Raw genomic sequence first — 26,924 nt, 5'->3', positions numbered from 1 at the left:
TTTCAAAACTCGACTTGATGTTTTCTTGGAGGAAGCAAGTGGATAGGACTGGCGAGCTTTGTTGGGCTGAATGGCCTGTTCTCGTCTAGATTGTTCTAATTGTTCTAATTGTTCTAATTGTTCTTATAAAAGGGGCCGTCTCCCTTCATTCAGGGCTGGAGTCGGGTGAGGAGAAGGACTGAGCTTGGTGGAGAGGAGTGGAGGCGGCCTGAGGAGAAGAAAGGCAGAGAGTGTGAGAGGCCTGGACTTTGGGGGAGTCTTGGGGGTCTTTGGCTGTGCACTTATTGACTGTAACTATTAGTAACTGTAAATAAACGTGTGGTGGTGCATAATACAATGTCTACCTGTCTGTGTCCTGGGCTCAGTCCACAATGTAAACTCAAGTTACTATCAGTGTAGGTAATGTTTTCTTTACATAGCTAAATAATCTAAGCTTTTTCAAAATCTATAAACTAGCTTCCATGGCAATAAACACATAATTTAATTATTTTTCCACATCAAAATTATCTTCCTTTTCTCAACTGTATTTGATGAAAGTCTACAGTTATGTCATGCAAATTCTTGCTGTATCCCATTCCATATCCTATGCCAAATCCTTACAATGTACATTATTGGACAGTTGGCTAATGAGAAATTGTCCCTTAACTTTCTGTCATAATGCCAAAATTAGGTGCATTTGAAATTCTGAACAAATAATCTCTAATCTTCACTCCTTAAAATGGGTTCTGTGAGATCAAACAGTCTAATAATCTATAATCCTTTCTGCGTGGAATGTGCATGTTCCCCTCATGCCTCTGTGTAGTCTTGTATTCTTGCTTTCCTTTCACAGTCAGTGTGTGTGTGCATGTAAGTGATCCCTGCAATAGGCAGACACCATGTCTAGAGCTGGTTCTTGCCTTATGCCCAACAGTACAGTCTCCCATTGACCTTCAACTCAAAGGCACAGTGTTTCTTTGAATTTTTCAGTTTCCATTATACATCTAGCATTTTTTGCTAAGAGCCTCTAAGTGCCTCTTATAATGAGTTGAATATCCCAAGACGTATTGTGCAGTTAAAACAATGGACTTGAACATTAAATGTGAGAAAAAACAAAGATGGACTGTGCACACTACAGTAATTGTTTGAAACAACAGCAGCAGCATTAATTTGTATTGTATGTCAAAATTTCGAACATATTGTTTCACATATACTGCCAAACAAAGAAAACTTTGGAAATAACATGAGGAATTCCCAGAACTAAAGGAGGACTTCTCAGAAACTTTATCAGTATAAAGACATCTGTTTCCTTATATCTATTTGAAATAACCCTACCAGGACAGGTGATCCTTCATAGACACAAGCCTAGCACACTAAATTAGATGGGAAATGGAATGGATGGTGTCAGAGGTGGCTGGGGTGGCGACCTGGCCGGGATGCCCAGGAGGACCGGAGGAGGGCTTGCGCCTTCCCCAGACCATCTGGGGGCGACCACCGCGGTTCCTTTGGGAGCCACGGGTACAGAGCTTTGAAGCTCCACCCTGAAGGGGCCCGTGGTCGCCACCAGGGGGTGCCCCCATGCCTTTGGAGCCCTGGACCTCAGCACTTCCGCCACACCAGGAAGTGCTGGGGGGAAGAAGAGCAGGGACACCCGAAGTGCTTCCGGGGATGCAGCCGGTACTTCTGCCACACAGGGGCATGTCGGCGGGTGATTGCCGGAACCCACCTGGAGCACATCCAGGTGATAATAAAAGGGGCCGCCTCCCTTCATTCAGGGTGAGAGTCGGGAGCGGAGAGGACTGAGCAGGATGTAAGGAGGCAAATAGGCGGCCTGAAGAGGAAGAAGGCATTGTGTGGCCAGGACTTTGGGGGACTTTGGGGTTTTGTGGTGCACTTTGTGATTATAAATAAACGTGTTTGTGGGTGACATAAACGTGTCCGCCTGTCTGTGTCTGGGCAGGCCTCCACAATGGTTAGTCTTACCTCCATGTTTATAAAAATACACCTTAGGGAGTCATAACAAGAACTTTCCAACTGTTGAAGAATGATCTTTCAATTCTGTGTGATTTATAATCCAGTTACATAGAGTGTACCTGGGATAATAGCTACAAAATCAGAATAAAATCCACTTCTGACTTTGTTCTGTTTCACTTTCCACTTGTTCTTGCTGAAGCAGGGATGGATTGTCAATTTATATATTTCTTTTTGGTAGCTGTAGTAGTATCTAGTTTCTAGTGAAAAGATTATTCATAAGCAACCTCTTGGTGGGACCTAAACAGGACTTATTGGATGAACACTTCACATGTAAAAACACAAGATAGGTACCAACCTGTGTAGGGCCCTATATGGGGTGCAGTTTGAAAATTTCAAAAAATAGAGAGCTACTAGACTGCTGAAAAAAAGCAGTGTTGGCTAATCAGAGAGAGGCAATGTTCTTCTCTAAGGAAGTTAGAAAGCACATGTGGAGTAATAAGAAGTCCACTTCTTCTTTCATTTATCATAACAGCATGTGTAAGTGTGGCCCATGGTGATAACAGGTTAAACGGGTCTGACCACATTTCCATATACACAGCAACAGTGTCCGGCACCCTCTGGGAAGTTACCAGATACCTTCAGATAATTTGCGATGTGTCATTCATTGCTCCTTGCTCTTCTTTCCAGATTTCTAGATAGCAATCTTACGTTTGCTTACTTGCTCAAACAAGAGAGTCACCCTGATGTAACATTCTTTTAGCTGTGCCAGATGCCAGTTTCTGTTCTTCTTCACTAATATTTCACTGGTAGTTGCCTTTCAGGCTTCAGAAGTAGCTTTATCATCCATAATATTAATGTGCACTACAGAAAGAACTGAAAGCAACAATGAAAACAGAAATCCCAAGCTGTCTGGGAACTGAGGGGTTAAACTTGGATGTTAATTGGTGTATAAAGCCACACTGCATGATAGTTTTCATACCCAGTGCATAAATCAAATATGTTCAGCTTGAATTTCTTGTTTAATTTGGATGCCAGTTTATCCACATCATGATATGACTTATTGATTCAAAGGGCACACACTGTATTACTTTTCTGAGATATTTGACATATCTATGAATTCTTTGCTTTAAACGATTAACATTTTCACCCTAATAAAAGAGAATTCACATTCAGCTAAAAAACTTCCTGCTCAGACACATCAAAGTAAAGCACAACAATTCACAAATTGTCTGCCCTTTAAAATAGTACAAGATCATGTGCTAGAAATTAATTGACCACATGTACTGGTCAACTGTGCTAACACATGTCTCAAACAAAATAAATATCTGTACTTGATATTTACTAAGGACTCTTGACAGCAACACAAGACAGGGAATAATCTTAGCAGCATGAGGTGCAAGGTATGAACCACCCCTGGAAAGGATGCCAGTCCACTTTCAAAGACCTTACAAATAATGCTGCTTATGCAATATCTCACTTTCTCGTGACCAGTTGCCTGATATTTTTAGCCTGTTTTCATTTGTGGGGCTCTTTTTTGCTGTCTTAAAACTGTGACGAAAGCGTAAGTTTGCTTATTTTTTTACAATAAACATTACTTGCTTCTTATTTATGATCTCATAGAAACACAGGAACTAAAAGTGCAATATAGGATTGAATGTAAAAATAAAAGGTGAAAGTGCAAATTTAGAGCACCCCATTTATGTTAATGGACTTTTGTTCTACACAAAAAGTACATAGAATATACAAAACAGTTCTTTGCTGTGGATATTCCTACAGAATAACAGGAGCACTTCTTGTTCTTGATTTTTATCCAAGACACTCACCAGCCCAGACACTCAGACTCCTCGCTCTTTCTCCAATTAGGACCTCCATAGACTCTGCCAGGATCACATCATCATCGGCAAAGTCAAGATCATTGAATCTTTCGTCACCCACATTCTTCACCCACAACCACTGGACCCCATGACCCTACCCAATATTGTCCATGCATTGAACAGAGAAGGAGCAAGAACAGACCCCTGATGAATCCCAGGATCAACTGGAAAAAAACACAGAGCTTCTTCCTCCACTTTGCATAGTACTCACTGTACTAGTGTACAGGCTGGCCATGATATCCAGTGCCTTTGGGGAGATTCCACAGGGCAGCTTTATCAACTGAGTCGACGGTTTACAAAAATGGACAAAGGCTGCAAAGAAACTCTGCCAATATTCACATTTGCACTCCATGAGAATCCTCAGTGACAGGATGAGGTCGATAGTAGACTTCTTAGCCATAAAACCAGATTGCTCTGATCGCTGGTAGGTGAGCAGGTTATCACAGATCCTGTTGAGGATGAACCTAGGCGATCCAGGTGATCATCCTTTCCTTTCCAGATAGGGATGACAAGTCCTGTTTTCCAGTCATTTGGGATGATGCCCGTATCTCAAATGGAAGCAAAGATTGCCTGCAATGCAAGGAGGACAGCCTTACCACCAATCTGGAGAAGTTGGGCTAATATGTTTTCCATGCCTCTGGTGCTACCTCAGTCTGGATTCCCTCATGGTCTGCATGGGAATTGTATTTGAAGCATGCAGACTTGTCAAAAACCTCAGAAACCACTAGATAAACTCTTGGGGGGCAATTCACAGCAACGTCTGGCTTTCCAAATGTAATTGGAGCGATTGACTACACTCAGTCATTGCTTTAAAGGTGCCTTTGGAGAATTAATTTGCTAATGTAAACAGAAAGCCTTTCCACTTAATTAATGTGCAAATTACTTAGTTCATTGGCTACATCTCTTACAGCATCCACTATTGCATTTGGTGACTACAAAACAGCATCCATCAGCACACAGCCAGATGGTCACCTGGCAGTTTCCAAGGGAGGGGTATGTGTGCAGAAGGCGCCCGAAAATGAGCCTGGCACAGCAGCACCATCATTGCCTGGAGTCATGTCATCGGCTCAGGGGACATTTGAGTGCCTCCACCACACTGTGCCACTCCATCAGTTTCCTTCTTTTGCTTCTACCACTGCTTAAGCCACCAAATAGTATGTTTTTCCTTGCCTCCATTTCACTGAGCAGGACCTCCATTTCACATTCACTGAAATTCTTCTTTTTTACATGTTCTTTTGCCATAGTCTATTGACAAAACATGAACAGAATGGACTATTTATATTGATTTGCATACTCAAATAATTCTGAGAAGATTTGGGGTGGGGCTGTAGGCATGTGCATGTGCACTAAATTTCAATCAGATTGGGATTTACTGTATAAAGGGAAAGTGTGTAGAACTTTGCTTATGCACAGTTTTAAGTATCTGAATTTTTTGTGCATTTGCAAATTTCTAGTTTTTCTAGGAAAACGAGAAAAGAAAAGAAAAGTTTGCAATACTATACAGCACTGTATTTAACTCAATTATATATTATATTGTATTGAAGAAGCCTGTTTAAAAAAGAAAAAGAAGAATAAAAGCCTTATTTGAATGATTGACTGTGTCAGGTATAGTTGTGTCTGCATATTGTATGTGACAAATGAGTAAGAAATGATTCTTAAAAATCATTGCTTTGTCTTTTTAGATCTTTCCAAACAAGGGAACACATCAAAATTGTGCACTACTCAATGTCTGCATGCAAAAAGCTAAATGTGGTGATATAAAAATCATACTTCACAACTGCAACACTGATATTTACTCATTATGGTAAAAATAAAATAAACAAATTAAAATCAAAAACAATTACTTGCTTTTGATTTTCAAGAATGAGCAAAAAACAATTAATTATTTCACAAGTGGGCCATATTAGAGTGTTATTAGTGTCAATTGAAACTCACTTGAATGACAGCACTAAAGGTGTGTGTCATCAAAAGTTGTATGAAGGGTGGGAGCAAATGCATTTCTAGGATTTGCCAATATCAGAGTCTTAGCCCCTCTGCCTTTTCATGTATGTCTTACTCAGATATAAAACCAAAATGTCCCTTTTGGCTTTCGCAATCATCCTACTAATATATAAAACTAAAGATCAGGGCCACCTTGAGGTTTTAATATATTGAACAGGGGCTAAATCTTTATATATAATACGCTACCGTTGCTGTTCGTTTGTCTGTCCAAGATTTTTAATCACCTGTAGCTCACAATCCATTTGACTTATTGACTTGAAATTTGGTACACATATACTACATGATGTCTACTATCCGATTTCGGGATGATGATTGACTTCCAAGGTTATTCCTCTTTTAATTTTTATTTATTTTATTGTAGAATCAACTCTCGGCAGCGCCAGCAGGGCAGCTGTGCCGTGCGGCGCATGCGTACAGGCGTCATTCTCATCCCTACCACCTTCGCCATCACTTCCCCTACCTCTTCATATCTTAAATCATTCTTGAGGCAGACTTAAGTGCCAGCTTAAGTGAACAATTAAAGAAAACATACTAAGTAATTGCAACACAAACACTGACTTAATCAGTTTTAATGCAAAAAGATGCAGACAAAAGAAGAGAAGAAGCGGGCCGCTAGGGTGGAGAAAAGAAGAGCTGCTCAGGAAGCAGCAAGGGCATCAACCTCTGAGCAAACGAATGCTAAATGTACAGAGATGAATGAATACTACAAATGCTCAAGGCAAACATGCAGTGCGCCGTTACTAGTAATATATAATGGACAAAAAGCTTAGGGGCTTACTGTTATTAGTGTAGCAAATGATAAAGAAAAATAGGGCTTGGCATGATAGGTCAGGGGTTTGAGCCTCTGAAGCCCCCTCTCCCAATTCTCCATCACCAAGCAGTACTGTTGACCTGCTATTCTAAGTATGGCACCCCACACCATAACTCCTGCTATTCTGTGTGGAATGTATCGAAGAACATTGGTCAAATTGTACCATCAATAGAAAGAAGTGGGACTCATTGTTCAAAATGAAATGATACCAGCTTGTAGAAATCTAGATCATTATATCCTGTCCTAGTCAACAATGGCAAACAGTATAACAAAAGCATTTTTAATGAATGGTGTGAATGGAGTTCATTTATGTGTTAGAGTAGACAACAGGAAGAGTGTTACATTTCTATAGGTATTAGACCGAGCTAACCATTGAAGCTGTTACATAACTGCAATACCTCAAAATGTAGCATTCCTCTTTACCCCCTAAATCCTTGTTAATGGGTGTGTGGTAATTGGCCTATAATTGTTATGGTCTCCGTATGCCAAAATATGTTGGGCTGAGCAGCTGACCTCGTGACTACCAGTGTTTCAGGTCCTATCAGTTTAGTTGTTTGCAGGTCTGATGAACATAGGCACTTTCCCAACACAGAAACTTTTTTTAGGAACAAAGGTCTTTTTAGACCCCTCTTTTTGTGGTTCCTGGTACATTTTCTATCTCCTACTCCAGAGTATGTATTTTTCATGCAACCAGAAACTGGGTGGTGCAATGAAATGTGCTGACAAGAACACAGATACTTTGTATTATCCTTGTATCAAAACATGTTTTTAAATCTGAATTTCATTACAGAATTAATGAATGTCCATTTAATGAATAATATTAACATTTTACATTTTTTTGCTTACATTTTATTTCTGCCTCATGATCTGCAATCTCTGCAAATCCAATGGAAAGTTGCATTCTCTTCTGCATTCTAGCTTTCCTTTAATTTTAATCCTGTCTATTAATTCCTAAAGTCAATTCTCCAAAAACAGCAATAAATTAATTTGCTATAACATACAGCCCAAGAATTAACAACACCTCATTCTCCATTATTGTGGTGGTATTGCTGCTTATTGAAATGATGTTAGCAGTTTAACCTATGACCTATATTTTGCATAATGGGTACAGTTCCTGTTGTGCAGTGGGAATACAACACACAAAAGTGGTCTGGTGCCGCAAGTAGTAAGCGTCTGTATCATACAAGAACTCATTAGTTCTTGAGAACAAAGTTCCTGCAGTTGGAATGCACCCTATGTCATTGAGGTATTCATTCAAGTGTTTCATGGTTGCCATGATTGTTTCTCTGCTTCATTATGGACATTTTAAGTGGGCCCAGTATCCAATGCATTATAAGCATAGCAGACATGCTAGCCCAGTTACTTTCATACCGTGTGAAGTTTATCTTCCATGCTGCTTGTCATAGGAATTGGGCAATTGCTTTTTTTGCACCTATTTTTATTTCTTTGTACTGTACATGCAAAGTGTATGCCATTTTAGCACTGGTTAGAATCCTCTTCTTGCTTCAGAACAATCTTGAATTGTTTCAGACATGGATTCAGCAAGGTGCTGAAGAAATTCTTTATGGATTTTGATGCAAGATGACTAGCATTTCATTAGTTAATGAAAAAATTCAGCTAAAAATTAATGCTACAAGCTCTTTTATCCACTTCATCCCAAATGTGCAATATTGAATTGACAGCTAGAAAAGTGTAGGGCACTAGAATAAATCAAAGTTATTGTAATTTCATGGAACCAACCTGAGAATATGGATACTTTGCAACACTGACATTTCTTGCTGGAAGTGTCCACTTATAAAAGAGTAGTTTGGGCCAATAAAGGTAAACGCATGGTCAGCAGCAATGCTTAGGTATGCTGAGATGGACAACAACAAATATCATAATTACATTATTACCACCAGCCTAGATAGGGTGGATTCATTGATTCTTACTCTTTACACCAGGTTCTGAATGTTACAATAGAAATCAAGATTCATCAGACTATGCAACATTTTTTCAATGTTCAGTTGTTCAGGTTTGGAGATCAAGTGCCTTCTGTAGCCTTTTCCTATTCTTTGTTGAAAGGAATGGAAACTGATCTGATGTGATCTTCTGGTACTGTTACCTATACTCTGTTTGAAGATGCCCTTCTGCATGCCTTTTTATAAAGAGCTGCCTTTCATTATTTGTGTCTTTTCTGTTATCCAGAATGAATCAGGTTTTTTCTTCTGATCGCTGTTATTAACAAGGTGTGTTTGCCCACAGAAATGCTGCTCACTGGATTTTTTTAATTAATTTCAACACACTCAGTACACCGTAGAAATTGTAATAATTGAAAATGTTCCGTGATGCTAAAATCACCATATCTGGCACTAGCACTCATAACATAGTCAGAGTCACTTGGATCATGTGTTGTTCCCATTCTAATGTTTGGATGAAAAACAAGGAAGCCTCTTCAGCCTGTCTGCATTGTATGCAGTATATATTGAGTTGTGAAAGCAATTGGTTTGTTTTTAGAAGCTGGGTATTTACAGTACATTAATGAGCAGGTGTAGAAAATATGCAGTTAGTGTGTATAAACATCACACACTCATGTAAACTCAGCCACTTTCAGTATTTTATTATCTTACAGGATGTTTTATGAATATCTGTGTAACTATACATGCATGGCTTGTGGTAACTTTAAGTAGAAGTGCAGATTAAAATAAGATAGATGGAAATTACAATTCAGTTTTATTTTGCACACTAAAGACAAATTACACTGCTACATCTTGTACAAAATATCTCATTTGTGTCAACTTCTATACACACACTCAAGAATAATCTGTATAAGTCAGCTGCAAGTGCTAATTAGGCTATTTGGTAAGCTGCAATTTTATTTGATTTGCGTTTTCTTGTAAACTTTGCATGGAAACCAAATAAGATTGTAGAAAGGAAATGCTGATGGTCAATTACTGTTAAAAAGGGGTGTCCTTTTCTGGGTATATGACTTTGCGACTCTTGGTTTTCTAAATACATTACAGTATATTATAAACTCATAAAATCAGTTCACTGTAATTTAAGAGCCATCTTTCCATTTTCAAACCCATTTCAGGGTCATTAGAGGTGGAGCCGATAAGGAATCAAAAATGGATGGGAAACCAGCTCATTCCTTTATAGTCTCTCATTACAAATAAACAGTTTCAGTTCTGTTTGTCTTTTTTTTTCTAGTTAACAGTACATGTGGTTTCCTAATTTAGTGCTTCATTAACAGCCATTCATCCAAATATTACCTAAACAAATTTATTCACTCGAAGTTTGGAGTTATGCACTGACATGACCACTGTCTCTTAAACAGAGACAGATTTCAGACATTAGCCTTAAAGATTAAAGAAATTGAACTGCCTGGCGAATACCCATACAGTTAAAGGGAGGACAATGACCAGTTGTGAACTCCAAGGGAGCTGTAGTAACCATGGCACCACCCTGAGCTCTGTTTTTCTATAGCAATTGTTTTTGTTTTTAAAAAATATGTAAAATAAGTTATTCTAAGAAATATTTTCTGAGACATTACAGCATTTTTAGATATTTCATGTTTAGAACTTTTTGGGGAATAGCATGTGGTATTCTTATATTGTGAGAATTAAACTGATTTTCACACTTACTATTGTCATGATAACATAATTTACACAGAGACAAAAACAACTAATGAAATCCAAATGTAAGAAGCTAAAATAGCATTGGGAATGAAAACAGAGAAAAAAGCAATACTAACAAGTGTTAATATACCTCAAAACAGGAAAATATACATTGGAACACATAACAAATACCATAATGGCTAGCCAGGAAAGCTAATTGGTTAAGGATCTCATTGACTGGCATGCCTTAGAGTTTGGTAGGTGACATACTGTAGATGCTACTGTTAGAAAATGGTCGTCTTCTTTGGCTGATGCTCTATATGTAATCTATACCCCATGTCCACTCATTTCACATCAATGTTAATGTAATCTTTGTGAATGAAGTCTTCAGCTTGGTACGTTTTCAGTTTTATATTTGACATAAGGTAGAAAATTGTTTTTATTGATCATTGAGAAATACCAAGCCATTTTCCAACACTGTGTGCTGCGCAACATGAACTATGTTTCTGCCATAAGTGAACTTAAATATGTCTTTCTTTCTTGTTGTCTATTTAGTTTAGATGCTGCTAGCATTGGATTTATCATCATCATTGACAGACGACGTGACAAATGGAGCTCCATAAAGGCTTCTTTATCAAGAATTGCAGTATGTATACAAAAATCAGTTTGACTCTCACAAGAGAAATACAGTGTTACACCGTTAGATATTTTAAATCCATTCCTGTTATTATAAATGGTTCATATTAGAGCAACCATATTTATACACTCTGCTTTTATTTGCTCATAAATCTTCATGAACCATAATTTTATACGTTCAAACTATGATGGGTAATCTGCTTATAAAGCAGAAAGAATTTTAATTAAATACAAACAATTGATTGGTGTAGACAACTGAGCATAAGCATAAAATATTGATTTAGGTATGCTGTAATAAGCTGAAAGAAATTGTAACATAAGAGCTTTCAGACTGTTTTCAATATTTTTTATTTCAGAGAGCCAACCAATCGATCCATCACTTAGTCTATTTCATGATGAACCCCATGTTAAAATGCTAATGTAATACAAAACATAACAAAAGCAACAGTAACAATAACACTTATTTCTAAAGCACATTTCCATTAAAGGTCTGTAGCTCAAAGTATCTTACACACGTTTAAATAAACAAAATTACAATTACCAAAAAATGAATCTATATAATAAAAGCCCAGCGCGGTGTCCGTGTCCGGGTCTGCGTTCCTTTTGGCTGTATAGCCGCCCCGTAGAAAAGCCCCAGTCCGTCCCCTCTCAGAATTCCTGCTTAGCCCCCTCCGTTCTTTCCCCTTTGCTTTTATTTTTCCTGTTCCCGAAAATCTTTTCAAAACAAAAGTAAAGAAATAGACAGAGCGTCACATTAACGTCTTCTCCCCTCTGCCTATTAAATAATCAATAAAATTAAATAAAAAAATCAAGAAAGAAACAGAAACCACAACCTACCCTTACAGCGTCCACCGCGCTTCTGGCGTTACAGCCAAACACGTGGTGTATGCGGGTTATGAGGTGTGATGCTAATTAACGCCCGTACTACAACAGATTATATTGTTCATATACTATTAACTATTTACAGGGATCAACTCTTTTGGGGAAATTCATAACAAAAAAAAAATTAAATTTTAAATAAGCACTTAAATATTTTAGAGCCCTGCGTCTGAGTCGGATGGTTCCCCTGGTCACCAATTCGTGTGTTTCACTATGCCCACTATGCCTTTCCGTCTTCAGCTACCCATGTGCACTTGTATGGAGGAGACCTTATAGAACAATGCCGAAACGAAATGCAACTAAACCTGCTGCTGTGAGAGAAGATACATTACAGCGTGATCACGAAGCAAAGAGGCAAAGGCGTGACAGTCGCTCGCAAGTAACGGACACTCAGCATTCACACAGATTAGCTCAACGATGCGTCTCTGCCGCAAAACGAAAGGCAACTGAAACCCCTACAGAGAGAGAAGACAGATTACGCCGTGATCGCGAAAGAAAGAGGCAAAAGCGTGCCAATGAGACACCCGACGAGAGGTCCTTACAATTGAGTCCTTCAACTGTGGTCATCCAATGCGCAGTGTAGTGTGCGCCAAGTTGCTAGTAAATAGATAAAAAAGAAAAAGCCCTAAAAGACAATAAAGTAAATTAAGTTATGAGATAATTTAGACAATAGTTATAGCCGGCAAAATCAGTAATCTTGTTTGACAAATATAGGGTGGTTCAGATCTAATTATGCAATTTTCATTCCAATTTAACCAATTAAGTTTTTTACATAGAAAGTCGCCTTAAAATTCCTGAACCATCGAGAAGTGTGTGAACTGACGACATGAACAATCGCCTTTGCGCCAAACTGGAATTGTCCCCGCATAAATCAAAGTCATCCAGACGATCTGAATCTGTATAATTAGATCTGGACCACCCTGTATATGCTTTGGTGAACTGGCCAGGCAAAAGTGAAAATATCCACTCCAGGTGGTCTACATTCTGGAGAAAATTCAACTTTACAGTTCCAAGGCCAAATAAGCTCCAGTCCCCCTTGGGTATTCCACAATTATTAACTTCTACATATGATGAAATGTTTAGAAGATTCAGTGATGCAGGTCTCATCATAACAGGATCTTCCTCAAGCTGTCTAGCATCAAGGGTGGCTTTAGAGTATGCTAGCTTGATGAAGGTGGTATGGGGCACCACCACAGACTATTGGAAATAGAAATAAAAATGAATTGTATATGAAAAAAAACAGGCAACAGTTGTATTCTATGAATACAGTCATGCAAGCCTTTTTAAACAAAGGTAAAAATTAAAAAAGAAACCTAAAATAACATTGATCATATTATAATATAAATACACTAATCAAGGTTATACATTGTGTCTTAGATGACAGCAGGTTTTAGGTTCAGCTGTTTTGCCACAGTATACAGGTATATGTATTATTATTATTTAATTTTTTTTGTGAGTTACCTTGGATAAAGATATCATCATCATCTTCATTGTTCTACAGGACTGTTTCATAAACTGTAGTAAACCTGAACATTTCTTTGAAAATCATATACTACTTCTCATTAACAGGGAGCATTTCCAGGCAACTTGCAGCTTGTGCTTGTCTTGCGACCTTCTCGTCTTTTACAGAGGACCCTTGCTGATATTGGCATTCGATTTCACCGGGATGATTTTAAACTGAAGGTACCGGTAAGCATGCACTTTTTTCTTGTGTTATAACTTAATGCCATTCTTTCTAAATGTGAGAACAGTCTAAGCAGCTAAATGCTGTACTACTTAAATGTATAGTTTAATGAAAAAATACTGTGCAAGTATCTGCAACTATATTAAACTTTTTCAAAGACAGGCAGGAGGGCAATGATCATAGTAAATATGTGTGATTTGTTTAACAATTCAACACTTTAGCTAACTGGTTAACTACTTAATTTATATTGAATATCCTTTTAAAATTTAAATTAATTTATGAAAGCTAGCCAGGGTTGCAAGTTTGATATTCATTCGTTAACAACAGGCATCCATTATCCAACCCACTATATCCTAACTACAGGGTCACGGGGGTTTGCTGGAGCCAATCCCAGCCAACACAGGCCGCAAGGCAGGAAACAAACCCAGGGCAGGGCGCCAGCCCACCACAGACAACAGGCTAATATTCTGAAAATATTTCTTGTGATATGGATTCATATTGAATTCTAATAATACAGCACAATAACATAGCTTCTTAGATGTAACAACAGAAAACAAATCAAACATTCTTTTTATTTTGTCATTTTGTTCATTTTGCCCTATATGCCACCATTTTAATTGTATATTACTGATATTTGTTTAAATATAATAATACCCTAAAATAAAGAAGGAAATGTACTGTTTAAATTTTAATAACTCTTTACCCCCAGAGTCTGTGTGATCCAAAAAATTAAATAATGTTATCTTGTAATTTTTATTATGATTATAGCTTTATTCAGCATAGTAACAGAGTAATTAGTGGTGCCTCACAGCTCCAGAGTCCTAGGTCCTAATTCCACTCTGGGCACTCTGGTTCTCGCTGAAACCAGACATACACGTCAGGAGACAACCATGAGTGAATTTTGCTTAAAACTGGATAGGAACAATTAGACAGCTCAAAGAGTGTCACATTTTTAAAACAATCCAACACCTCATCAAGGCGGAGCTCAATGTAGGGTTGATGCTTTTGAACTGTAAAGATCAGAGGTGCTCTCATTAATCTGGTTCAACAGACAGCAAGCTTCTGTTTACAATGAACTGTCTACAATTAAAAAGTCTCTTAAAAAACCTTGTTAGTCATATACGAAATATGTGTCACACATGCAGAGAGCACATTGCACATTTTAAACATAAACATAACCTGTTTTAAAAATAAACATAACCTGACGCAAGGGAAAAGTCTTTCTGTAGCATCAGATTATACATTGGTATTCAATGGCATCAATGGATGAATGGTAAACGTGATATGTTGTTGCAGGTGCTGTGTATAGTCTCTGTTGTTCAGCATTACGATGGTAGTGTAGGAGTCAATGTCATCACGAAAGAATTGACAGCTATACTCATGAAAATGTGAACTGCAAAATATGCATTTGAACTAAATGGTATATCACACTCCATCAAAAGGACTGCCATTAGGAGATCTGATAATAAAGAGCCATTGGAGATACAGATTTCAGTACTCAAAACACCTGAATCAGTAAATCTGCCTAACAATACCAGTGGATGCACAGACGAGGCTGCACATCATCCACCTAAACAATTAACTAAAGAAATGTAACATTACTGTCTACCTGGAAATACAAACATGCCAGTACAAAATAGCTGCATTGTTTTAACATGCTGTATATCCATAGTACACAGTTCTTATCTAAAATCTATTTACTGTTGTTGTGTCATATAGTGGTGCAATAGCTAAAATAACAGAAATACAGACAGCAGACAGAGGCACTTCTCAAATGTGTGGAGCCCAGTAGCTGTGGTGGGCAACGTGTGTGTGTGTGTGTGTGTGTGTGTGTGCGTGTATGTCTGTCTGTTTCCACTGTCACAGCTCTCATTACATTGGGCAAATTAATCATTAAGCTTCAGTTACCTTATGCTACTGAGATCCTGAATTGAAAACAGTGACTTTAGCTTTTTATTTCCTCTCAGTGTCAAGTCTTTTATTCAGTAGCTTTTGCCACCTCCCTGAATTCCTGGCGGCAGTTTAAAACGCATAAACTAGAGAAACTGGGGGCAGGTCTTTTAGGAAGAATGTTTTAGCTACCCTGGAATGTGGTTATACAGAATTACATTTTTCTTCTTTTGATAATTACACGTTCAGAAGTATGTGCCTGTATTGAATGACAAAGTTCCCTGTGTACTTGAAGAAGAATTTTTATGTATCTGTACCTACCAAAAATTGGTTCTGATCTGAACACAAGTAAACAGCAAGTATGATTTAATAGACAGAACAGACAGTTCCAATTTGAAATGAATGAATGATTGAGTCACTGAGATGTTTGCTTGACATTATTCACAAATATCTTCTTAGACATGTGACTTTAGCAAATGTTTTGAGAAAGGATACGGAAATAAAAAATAGACCAAAGTTGGGGGTGCAAAGAGGTGTATTTTTGTCAGAAGCTTTTAAAACAGGACAAATTTAACAGCAACCATATTGTTTTGTAGGGTGTAACAGAATACGCTCACATTGTGTATCTGTGACTCACTTAAACAAGCATTTCTCTTTGGGGTTACACATGAAAAAAATGCAACTCACATTGCAACTATAATAATGTGTAAGTATTTAATAATTAAGTCACCTGTTGCAGATTAAATTGCTATAAAAGTTGCAATATCTTTGTGGAAATTATTTGAATGGAATCAGAACGTAAGAGAACCCGAACTTGTCACCACCTCTGAGCCGTTTGTTTGTTCTGCCAATTTCCATGTGAGTGTTTCTTTAGCTTTTCCTCCCACTTCTCAATTACATGCATGTTGGGTTAAGATGGATGCATTGATGGATGCATAAATGTTTATTGCAATGAATTGGAACCCTGCCCAGATTTGATTGTTGCCTTGTACTTAGTACTGCTAGGACAGTCTCTGGCCGAAATGATCTTGGGTAAGTTCATGAATTTGAATGGATGAAAAGAAAGTATAGTTTTACAGATATATTTTAATTAGAAGAAGGTAGTTAAGAATGAATATTCTTATGTAATACATAAGGTTTGTGATGAAAAATATGTTTAGTGACTTGAAGCAGGTTCCCAGTTTGCATGCCTTTGGAACTAGTGACGTGTGTGAATGAAATGCTTTCCATTTAGAGCAAATGAACATTTTTGGTCTCAACAAATGCTATGCTGGGGGTTCTTCATACAGCATTAGATAAATTGATAATCTAAGTGAGAATGAGTCAGTCAAGATTTTTCCCACTACTGCTCCTGATTACCACTTGAGTTTTATGTCAAACAGCTGCTGTCCCTCGCATACATTATCAGTAACAGGTGAAAGAGTTCAGCTGGCAAGTGAAGAGTATTACAATCTATAGTTATTACTGGTAAATGCTAGTCATATGTGGTCTGCTATTTAGAGAACGGACCTCGCCTATGTTTGACAGGATTGTCTTAGATGCTAGTTATATCATCTGTTCAATCTGTTCTTTGCTCTGCTTGCTGGTCTTGTTGTCCCAAGAATATCCACACTGACCTGTTTACTGCTTCATCTTGATGACCAAATCTGGTGCTTATCAGTCCCATGGAAGGAGTGGGACTCAGAGCTGAAGATGACCTAATGCTGGTCCATGACATTCCATATTACTTCAGCCACATGCCAATGCAGACCTAGTCCAAAGGATAGATTGCAGACATCATAATGGACAATGGGAATCATCAGTCCATGGTCATAGGCATTGCCCACTGATCCATTTTGGACTTCACTTTTCTATTTATGGTGGAAAGCACTTGCAGAGACACTCTGATTAACTGTGAACTGATCATCTAGTCCTTTCGTCATGTTTTTCGTTTGAGCCTTAAAGATCTTTTATAAAGCAGCGTTAGAACTTTCTATCTGCTTTTTTCCCTGATTTCATCCCACTGTCACATTTGTATGGCAAACATATGCCATAACTTTTTGAATTTCAGAAAGACAAATGATCCAATCTCTGTCAAAGTCACTCAATGATCAGTTGTTTGTATGACTGATTCCTGGCAGGGTTTACATTTAAACCATAATCTCATGCTTCCTCCCACAGTATAAAGAAATGCTGTTTATTTGATTAGTGACTCTAATTTTTCTTAGTTTGAGTAAGCATAAATGTTCCCTAGCATGGTGTCTGCCTTGCATTCAACACTTCTAGGATAGGCACCTGCTACCCTCAGCCCTAAGGAAAACAGGTGTAGAAAAAAAAGTCTTACAGTTTACAGCCCAGATTATTACATTCATGACTCTCCAAGAGCAACTTTCTTACTCAAGTGTTCAGTTGTGTATTCCTGTCTGCATTCAGCTATACTCCTTAACAGAAAGGTTAATATATCTTAGGTGTTACCTGCTACAGCCCACATACTTTCTGAAATCTTTGTTGAGCAAAAAATGTAATATGCGAAATCTGATTTTTCAAAGTTATAGGTGACTCTACGGCATATGGCAAGTCACTTTTTTAATTTCCTGGGGCTTCTCCTTTTAAGCCATTAACCATTTCTGTTTTGCCAAAAATTTTAAGATGCTATCTAAATTCCCCAGTTGCTTAATGTGGTCCTTAAAAATCTGATGGCTTCAGAAACATAAAAAAATATTTTCATGCATTGAAGAAAATATTTAATGTATATTATTAATCTTTCATTTGAATGGTGGGATTGAAGTAAACTGATATCCATTTCATACTGACTCCTGCCTAGTTTGTCTAACATCCTAAAATGGCCAAAGCTGTGAACTAGAGTAGGAATAAGTGGGTTTCTAAACTGTGTATTATTGAATTATCTTGGGTAGCATGGTGGCACAGTGGCCCTGCCTCACAAATCTAAGTCCTGGGTTTGAAATTCACGCCGGGTGACCATCTTTGTGGTGCTTGGGCATTCTTCCTGTGTATGTATCCCAAAGACATGCATTTTAGCTTAATTAGCAACTTTAATTTGATAATGAGCTCATAAGTGGAGTCTGCAATAGACTAACTCTGCATCTAAGGTTGTTTTCTACTTTGTGCCCAGGTATTCCATCTATGTCTTTCCAATGTGACTATGTAAATGTGTTATTCTAGTTATGCACTAACATTCCATGACACATCTTTGGTCAGAAACACTATGATCCTATATGCTATTCAACATTGGTGCTAAATAATGTTTTGGAATTGGTTTAGGTATCAGTAATCTGATAAAAAAGATACAAGCTTGCACTTAAAAATCTTGAGAGTTTGGCATGCAATATGTTAAGTATGCGTTTAAAATGCTTCTGTTTTTCTTCCACAAACCTTTCACCAAGCATTAATCACTGTCTTTCCAAAACAAAATAAGGACTTATTACAATGTGCATCATACAGACCAATTTCACTTCTGAATAACGACGTTAAAATACTCTCTAAAATCATAGCTAGAAGGATGGAGAAAGTGCTCCCCTCAGTAACATCACAAGACCAAACTGGATTTATTAGGGGCCGACACTTATCTTCAAATCTTCGACGCCTGTTTAATGTAATATACTCACCAACTAAATCAAACACCCCAGAAATATTATTATCATTGGATGCAGAGAAAGCATTCGACATGATTGAATGGAAATACCTTTTTACTATATTGGAGAAGTTTGGGTTTGGCCCGAACATTTGTGTATGGATTAAATTACTGTATACTAACCCAGAAGCTTCAGTTTGCATCAATAACATTTGCTCAGACTACTTTAAACTAGAACGTGGCACAAGACAAGGATGCCCTTTGTCACCGCTGCTGTTTGCGATTGCCATTGAACCACTGGCAATACATTGTCGAAATACTGATCAGATAAAGGGGATTAGCAGAGAAGGACAGGAACAGAAAATCTCATTATATGCAGATGATATGGTACTGTATATTTCGGACCCAGAAAATTCTGTGCCTGCAGTCTTAGTAGCACTCACAGAATTTCAAAAGCTCTCTGGTCTCAGAATTAATCTGAATAAAAGTGTACTCTTTCCAGTGAATTCTTAAGCATATAATATTAGATTAGACACCCTACCTTTTATCATTGCAGAACAGTTTAAATACCTAGGGGTAAACACAAGTAAACATAAAGCTCTATATCAACAAAATTTCGTCGTCTGCATGGAAAGAATTAAACAAGACTTGCATAGATGGTCAACCCTTCATCTCACACTAGCTGGAAGAATTAACACTGTTAAGATGAATATTCTTCCTAAGCTCCTTTTTATTTCAAAACATCCCAATATACATTAATAAATCATTCTTTAAGCAATTAGATTCAACAATAACCTCATTTATTTGGAATTCAAAACATCCACGTATCAAAAGAGCGACCCTACAAAGACAAAAGGCAGAAGGCGGCATGGCTCTACCTAACTTCCAGTTTTATTACTGGGCGGCAAATATACAGGCAATAAGAACCTGGACACAAATAGAAGAACATACACAGGCATGGACCGCAATAGAAGTAAAATCCTGCAGTACTTCTTTGTATTCCTGCTCTGCGCTCCAATAAACACACGCTATCGGCAATACACTAATAACCCAATTGTGCTCCACTCACTTAGAATCTGGAACCAATGTAGAAAGCATTTTAAGACGGAGAAGCTTCTATCTGTGGCACCCCTGCAAGAGAACCACCTCTTTCAACCTTCACAAACATATGCAGTTTTTAATATCTGGAAAAAATTAGTAATTAACTTGCTTATAGATCTTTATATAGACAACGTCTTTGCATCCTATGAACAATTACATTCCAAATTTAACATTCCAGCTACACATTTCTTTCACTATCTTCAAATCAAAAACTCTGTTAAACAGAACCTTCCAGATTTTCCTCATCTTGCACCCTCATCCACGCTGGAAAAAATATTGCTCAATTTTAAGGAATTAGACTCCATCTCTACAATATATAAAATCATTTTACAATCCCTTCCTTTCAAAGATCCAAGAGGACACTGGGAAAAAAACCTCTCAATTAATATATCAGAAAAGGAGTGGAAAGTAGCAATGCAGAGAATTCACTCAAGCTCCATATGCGCAAAGCATACAATTATACAACTCAAAATTATATATCGAGCACATCTGTCTCGACTAAAACTCTCCAAAATGTTTCCAGGGCATGATCCAACCTGCGAACGTTGCAACCAAGCCCCAGCCTCACTAGGTCACATGTTCAAATTTTTAATTACCTCTCAGACAGCCTTGGACTCACAATCCCTCCTAACCCATTAACAGCTGTGGTTGGGGTTCTTCCAGAGGGGCTTAAAGTGGAGAAGGACAAACAAATTGTGATTGCATTCACTACACTGTTGGCAGGCAGACTTATTCTGATAAACTGGAAGAACCCAAACTCTCCTCTTTTAAGTCAGTGGGAAACTAATGTGTTATACTATTTGAAATTGGAAAAAATCAAATACTCAGTTAGAGGATCCGTACAGACTTTTTTCAAAACATGGCAGGATCTAATCAGTAATATTTTAAAATAAGATTATAAAGCACAGAGAATTTATTAATTTAGGTATTTTTACAAGCCTTAAATTTTACACCGTTTGGCTTGCTCTCTCTCTCAGGGTGGGGATCGATCTGTTCTTAACATAATTCTTTTTTGTAAAAACTTGATTGCTATGTATGGATTGTAATAAAATTAATAAAAAAAATAAATAAAAAAATAAAATGCTTCTGTTTTGAGCAATGATACTAAAGTGCCTTTGTTTTGAAAAACTGTCTAGAGGAATTCAACACACAGCCAGTGAGCAGCATCCTGCACTGCTGGTCTAGACTCTTCCTCTGTGAGATATGCTCATGCAAAACAATACTGAGGTTTCACAGAGAATCATTTCCCACTACCTTATGTTTATGAATGGTTTCAATGCAAAAGCGAAACAGAAAATACATGTGTCAATATAATACCTGTAGTTAAGTATTATTTGTTTATCAAACATAATTGAATAATCCTAAATAACTGGCTACAGTGGTCTTAACATCTTCCTATTTGTCTTTCAGATTGTCATGTTAAACTCACTGTCTGATTTACATAACTACATTGACAAGAATCAGCTTACATTTGAATTAGGTGGAACCTTGGAATATTGTCATAGTCAATGGATTCATCATCGCACAGTAAGCACAAAAGCTCATTATTTTGTATACAACATTAAAACGGAATTATTGAGCTCTTCAAAATCAAAAAAATAAAATATAATAAATTAGTATTTTGGTGCCTTTTTAAAAATTGCCATTGTCTTTGTGCCAGTTTCTTTCTCTTCCCTGTGTTTATTAGGGTAATCTCTGGGTACGTAAGCTTCATTCAATATCGTTAAAGCATGCCAGCTGAATGGCAACTTTATGAGAATAAATGAATGAATTTAATACGTTCGTCAACAAATTCAACAATTCGACTCACATAAAATGCCAGCCAAAATTTATTTTGTTTTTCTAGGATGAGACTGAGCAATATACTGTAGTGTGGCTACTGACACACCCCTTATCAATGATAGCTTAAACAAAAGTATATGCAAATCATTTCCATGATTTCTGTTATGAATTTTAGAGTTAAAAGGAAATCAGTTGGTAACATTTGTAAAATGTAACACAAAAGTTGCATTAAAGAGTTGTCGTTGCAGATGGGAGACCTTGGTGAGTAATCAGTTTCAAACATTGTGGTCCCTGCTAGTGTTTAATAGTAGAAAACAAATAGCAGCGGGAGCATTTTCCTATTGCTTCCTAGTCTGGTTGTAAAATGATGGCCACTTGGTTGTCACATGAGCTTTATCCTTCACTACCAGAAGGGTAAGAGCCAGCTGTAGGGAGGAAGTAATGCCAGGCTTCTTCCTCTGGGTGTTCCTCTATTCTGTAGAGGAGACGAGAAACAATATGAACAGAATGACACAATTAGAGCTCTGGTGTACCCCTAAAATGGTCTCATAAAAGACCTACTCAACTTACACGAGTAACACATTGCTTTAATATCAAGTCCATTTTGTTCTTGTTTGTCTGGAATGTTTTTAAATATATGAAGTAATTATGTTTTTGTTAGTATTATAGAAGGTTTTTTTTTCTGAAGTTATTTTTTTTTATTTCCAAAGGATGTGGGCAGCACAGTGGTTTACATCTTAACACTGTTGCTTTATGAACTTTAAGATGATTAGTGAGTGTGGGTTTCTAATAGACCGGCATCCTGTGCAGATGGTGTTAACGCCTTATAGGAAACAGGGTTCAGAAACCGGATGGTTGGTTTTAAAGAATGAGTATAACTGGTGATTTCTGAAATATATAAACCTGTAAACCTCTTTTATATGTTTGGAAAAGTATTGGAATAGGCATGGATCAAGTTTTTCTTGTAAAGCAACAGTTTAAACACCTAGATATTTATTTCAATATTTATTTTATTTTCTGCCTCCTTATTGTGTAGGCTATTGAGAATTTTGCCGTCACTGTGAAGACAACTGCCCAAATGCTTCAAATGTTTGGTGTTGACCTGGCAGAGACAGAGCTCCCTAATAATGTAGAAAATACAGAGGCTCTCCTTAAAACTCACATTGGGAAGCATGATGAACTAAAGGTGGGAAGATAAAAACTGATAAAATTGTAGACAATGTGTGCTCATTAAATACTTTTCACTTTCTTCGGAACTTCTGACAACTTTTTTTTATCTGATTGGAACATTAAAAAGTTTTACAAACAAGTAATGACCACTCAGTTCTTTAGGATTGTTTGATTAACTGAAAGATAAGTTGTTTCCAAGTATCTTATCCAGATTCTTTTTAAAATTTCTCAGTGAAGAAGTGCTTCCTGGCTTCAATAGTATCTGTACACCTCCTGAACTTTCACCTGTTTTCTCAACTATGTGATTCTATATTAAATTAAATGAATTCTGCAGGTTCAACTTTATCAATGTACTTGTGAATCTTGCTTAGGTTCCCATCTACATAGCTTTCTCTGCTTTAGACCAAAGATGTTTAATTTCCTTAGCCAGTCAGAGTAGAACATACCTGTTAGTCATAAACTGAACTTGGCTGCTCTTCTCTGCACAGTTCCTATAGCTGCTCTTTCATTTTTGAAATGTGGTTATCAGAACTGTACACACTTATTTCATGTTCATGGGCACAGTTATTTCCTGGACTCTAACAATTGTGTTATGATCAAGAAAGGTCAGCATATCCTGTTCTTTCAGAGAGAGACACAGTTTAATATGGTAATTTCCTGGCTGAAGACAAGAAGTAGCTAGACAGAGTCATTGGACTGCTTCTAAAATCATTGGTTGCCACTTTCTTAATGTTGATTTGCTCTGTTTTTTCAGATTGAAATGTAGAACCATATGTTTAACATGTCACACCTTGTCTACTCGCTGCTTACTCTCCTGCTCTCTAGTAAAAACTTGAGGTCAATAAGGACCTGAACTACTAGGCTTTAGAAATTTGTAATTCATAAGCTGTGGGAGGTCAACATTTATTTTCTTGACATTAACAGCTGTTCACAAAAATTTTAAAAAGTGTGTTTGTGTTAAATTAGTTGTTTAGGTACCTTTAAGAAATGATGATTATATTGTACTGATGTTTTATTTGTAGGAGCATCTCCAACCAGATTTCATGTAACTGATATTGTCATGGCAATTATGTATTTACATTACTCCAGGTGTGGTCTTATAACAGAGTCTGAGTGTACCATCCCCTTGATTTACAATATATTCTAAAGATTTTCCATTTTTACCTGACATTTACAGTGAATGTTTTATTGCTTCTATCAAAACAATAAGAATGTCACTTCAGTTTAAAGTCTCTCTGTTGACCATCTTGCAATAATAATTAATGCCCATTCATCTGCATGTTGTACATTTCTGCATTTCTTCTACTGTCCTTAAGTGCATATCATGTGTACATGCTTCGATGTAGTTCATTATTTTCACATAGTTTAGCACAAGACTACAAAAGCCTAGAGCAGCTATCAGGTCTTTCCCTTGTTAGTGTTCTACTTAAAAGATAAATTTTGGTCAAAGATGGAGCATGATGCCAGAGCAGAATTAGTTCAAAAGAAGAACACTTTTCAAAGAGCCAATCCTGTATGGTGCACATGTGCCTCCATTTTCACTAAACTTACATTTACTTATCACTTACATAAACTAATCACATTTTGAATAATCTTTTATTCTTGCTTCTCCATCTCACAATATGATATTTTATTTGGTAATTAAGAAAATAAATCAAAGGAATACACTTTTCTCTCCTAGGGTTCATGCTGATATGCAAAAATGTATCTCACTGGGGATAGCTAAGCTATTTCCTTACCACCATTCCACTATGGTTCCACACAATCATTCTGATAGAAATAGGCTATGTCCTTAGAGACCCCAATGAAAATTTCACGTGCATATAATGTACAACATAACTTTTTAAACAGCGAAGCAAAGCTGCCAATAACCTTCTAGAAATACCTACACTAAAAATGCAAATTATTAATACTAATCTTTTGGTTGATGCTTTAGCCAGTGGAGCTAATACGATCATGGTGTATTACAATTAGTCACATTCAATAATTGACTTATTCAGTGACATAAAATGTATGGAATTAGGGTATTAAACTAAGTGGCTTAAAGTACAGCACCTTAGCCACTTGTTTCACAAGCAATTCAATTCAACTAAATTCAATTTATTCCATTTAAGTGGAGTTCCATTCCACTTATGATCCTAACATGTTATGAAATAATTAAAAATTTAAATAAAAAAAGGAAATATCCAAATTCTTAAGCAAGCATTCTCCTTGTCTTAACTGCTATGCTTTTATATGGTATTACTGCTGTGACAAGTACAGGGCACCACTGAGCCCCAAAATCCTTCAACACACCGAGAACAATATATATATTGTGAACTGGGACCCGGACACAGGCAGACGGACAACACAGTTTCACCACACACCGTTTATTTACACAAATTATTTATATATAAATAGTGCTCACATGCACCCCCAGTGCCTCCAGCACCGTTCCCCCAAATGTCCAGGCCTCACAGTCTCTATGCCTTTCTTTTGGCCGCCTCCCGTCCTCTCTCCAGCTCTGTCCTCTTCCACCCGACATCCACTAATGACTGGAGGGAGGCGGCCCCTTAAATGGGAACCCTGATGTGCTCCAGCTGCTTCCTGGCATTCTCTTTTGGAGATACCCCTGTGTGGTGGAAGTGCTGGCTGTGCACCCAGAAGCCATCTGGGTGTCTCCTGTTCTCTTCCCCCCAGCACTTCCTGGTGTGGCGGAAGTGCTGGGCTCCAGGGTTCCTCAGGCACCTGGGTGCCGCCTGGCGGTGTCCACAGGCCCCTACAGGGTTGGGCTTCCAAGCCCTCTACCCGTGGCCCCCAATACAACCAGGGCGATCGCCCTCTTGCGGTCTGGAGGAGGCACAAGCCCTCCTCTGGTCCTCCTGGGCATCCCGGCCGGGCTCCAGCCCCTGCCGGGGACCACACGGGATATTCCGGCACCGGGGCACCACCTGGTGGTGGCCACGGGTCCCTACAGGGCTGGGCTTCCAAGCCCTGTACCCGAGGCCCCCAACATAACCAGGACGGACGCCCCCACGCGGTCTGGAGGAGGCACAAGCCCACAGTGCCCCACCGCTAGCGAAGACACGTAGGTCCGAGCGACACTCCCCGAAAGGGCAGCACGTCCCCAGAGAGTCCTACTATGTCCCCAGGGTCCAACACGGCACCCTGGGACATCTCGGTTCGGCACCCCTTCCGACGCCAATGCGCCCCTCTGGTCTGTGCCGCTCTTGCCCCCGCCGTCCCCACCAGCTGGGTCACCATCGGCCTCCCGGCGGAAGCCCTCCCGCGGAGCGGCCCGTTCCAGGAGGGCAGGTCCCAAACGACGTCGGCTCCAGCGCTCGTCGGTGCTTTGGACCTGTAAAAAGAGAAAAAGGAGGGCCAGAAGCACTGCCAGGACACTCTCTGTACCGGCAGTGCTCTCGCCCCCCTCCGACAGCCCATGACTTGTCTGCTTGAGTCCTCCGCCGCAGGTTCCATGCCCGTCCTCTCGCTGTCAGCGCGACCGCTTTCGCAGGTGGATCGCCCAGCCGCCCAGGGGATTCCCTGTGCCTCCGCAGAGGACGGCCTTCCTCCAGACGGTCGCTCCTAGCAAGACGCCCCTTCCTATCGGAGGAACCGGCATTCACCCCTTGGTTCCTCCTTCTCCTCTTGGACGCCTTGACGGTCTGGGTCTGAGCATGGCAATAGCTCAAATCCAGCCCAATCTGCATCCCTGCAGAGCAACGGGAGACTGCCGTGGGCTTGGAGCGCAGGGCGCTAGGACCCAGGGCACTCATCAGCCCCTGTCCTACCAGTCCCTGCGTGTTCGCTCTCCTTGCCCCGCCGGTTGTCTGCACCACCGCGTCCTCCTTAATAAAGTTGCGGCCGTGTTCGGCAGATCCCCCTTTATGCTTTACGGGGATGGTACAACCTACCTTTCCCGTGGTGTCTTGTTTGCCGAAGGCTCCAGCGTCACGCCGATCCTCCGTCCTGACGCGGCGTCTCTCCCGACGCGACT

General features: G+C 38.7%; 1 protein-coding gene across 9 annotated transcripts in view; it reads left to right on the top strand.

Moving 5' to 3' along the window:
- mcf2l2 (MCF.2 cell line derived transforming sequence-like 2) overlaps positions 1–26,924 on the top strand; it is a 423,828-nt gene that overhangs the window by 114,968 nt on the left and 281,936 nt on the right. For 8 of the 9 annotated variants that reach the window (XR_005634352.1, XM_039759102.1, XM_039759079.1 and 5 more), the window contains exons 4-7: positions 10,788–10,878; positions 13,317–13,436; positions 21,404–21,520; positions 22,812–22,961. Coding sequence is in view for 8 of the 9 variants with exons in the window: in XM_039759102.1 (XP_039615036.1) it covers positions 10,788–10,878; positions 13,317–13,436; positions 21,404–21,520; positions 22,812–22,961 (478 nt within the window). In the remaining variant the exon portion in view is untranslated. The remainder of the gene's footprint in view (positions 1–10,787; positions 10,879–13,316; positions 13,437–21,403; positions 21,521–22,811; positions 22,962–26,924) is intronic. The other variant, XM_039759061.1, reaches the window with a different exon arrangement.

The sequence above is a fragment of the Polypterus senegalus genome, chromosome 1 (genome assembly GCF_016835505.1).
Source record: "Polypterus senegalus isolate Bchr_013 chromosome 1, ASM1683550v1, whole genome shotgun sequence".
Taxonomy (NCBI): domain Eukaryota; kingdom Metazoa; phylum Chordata; class Cladistia; order Polypteriformes; family Polypteridae; genus Polypterus; species Polypterus senegalus.
The sequence above is the reverse complement of the archived record's forward strand: the minus strand, read 5'-3'. Positions and strand labels throughout refer to the sequence as shown.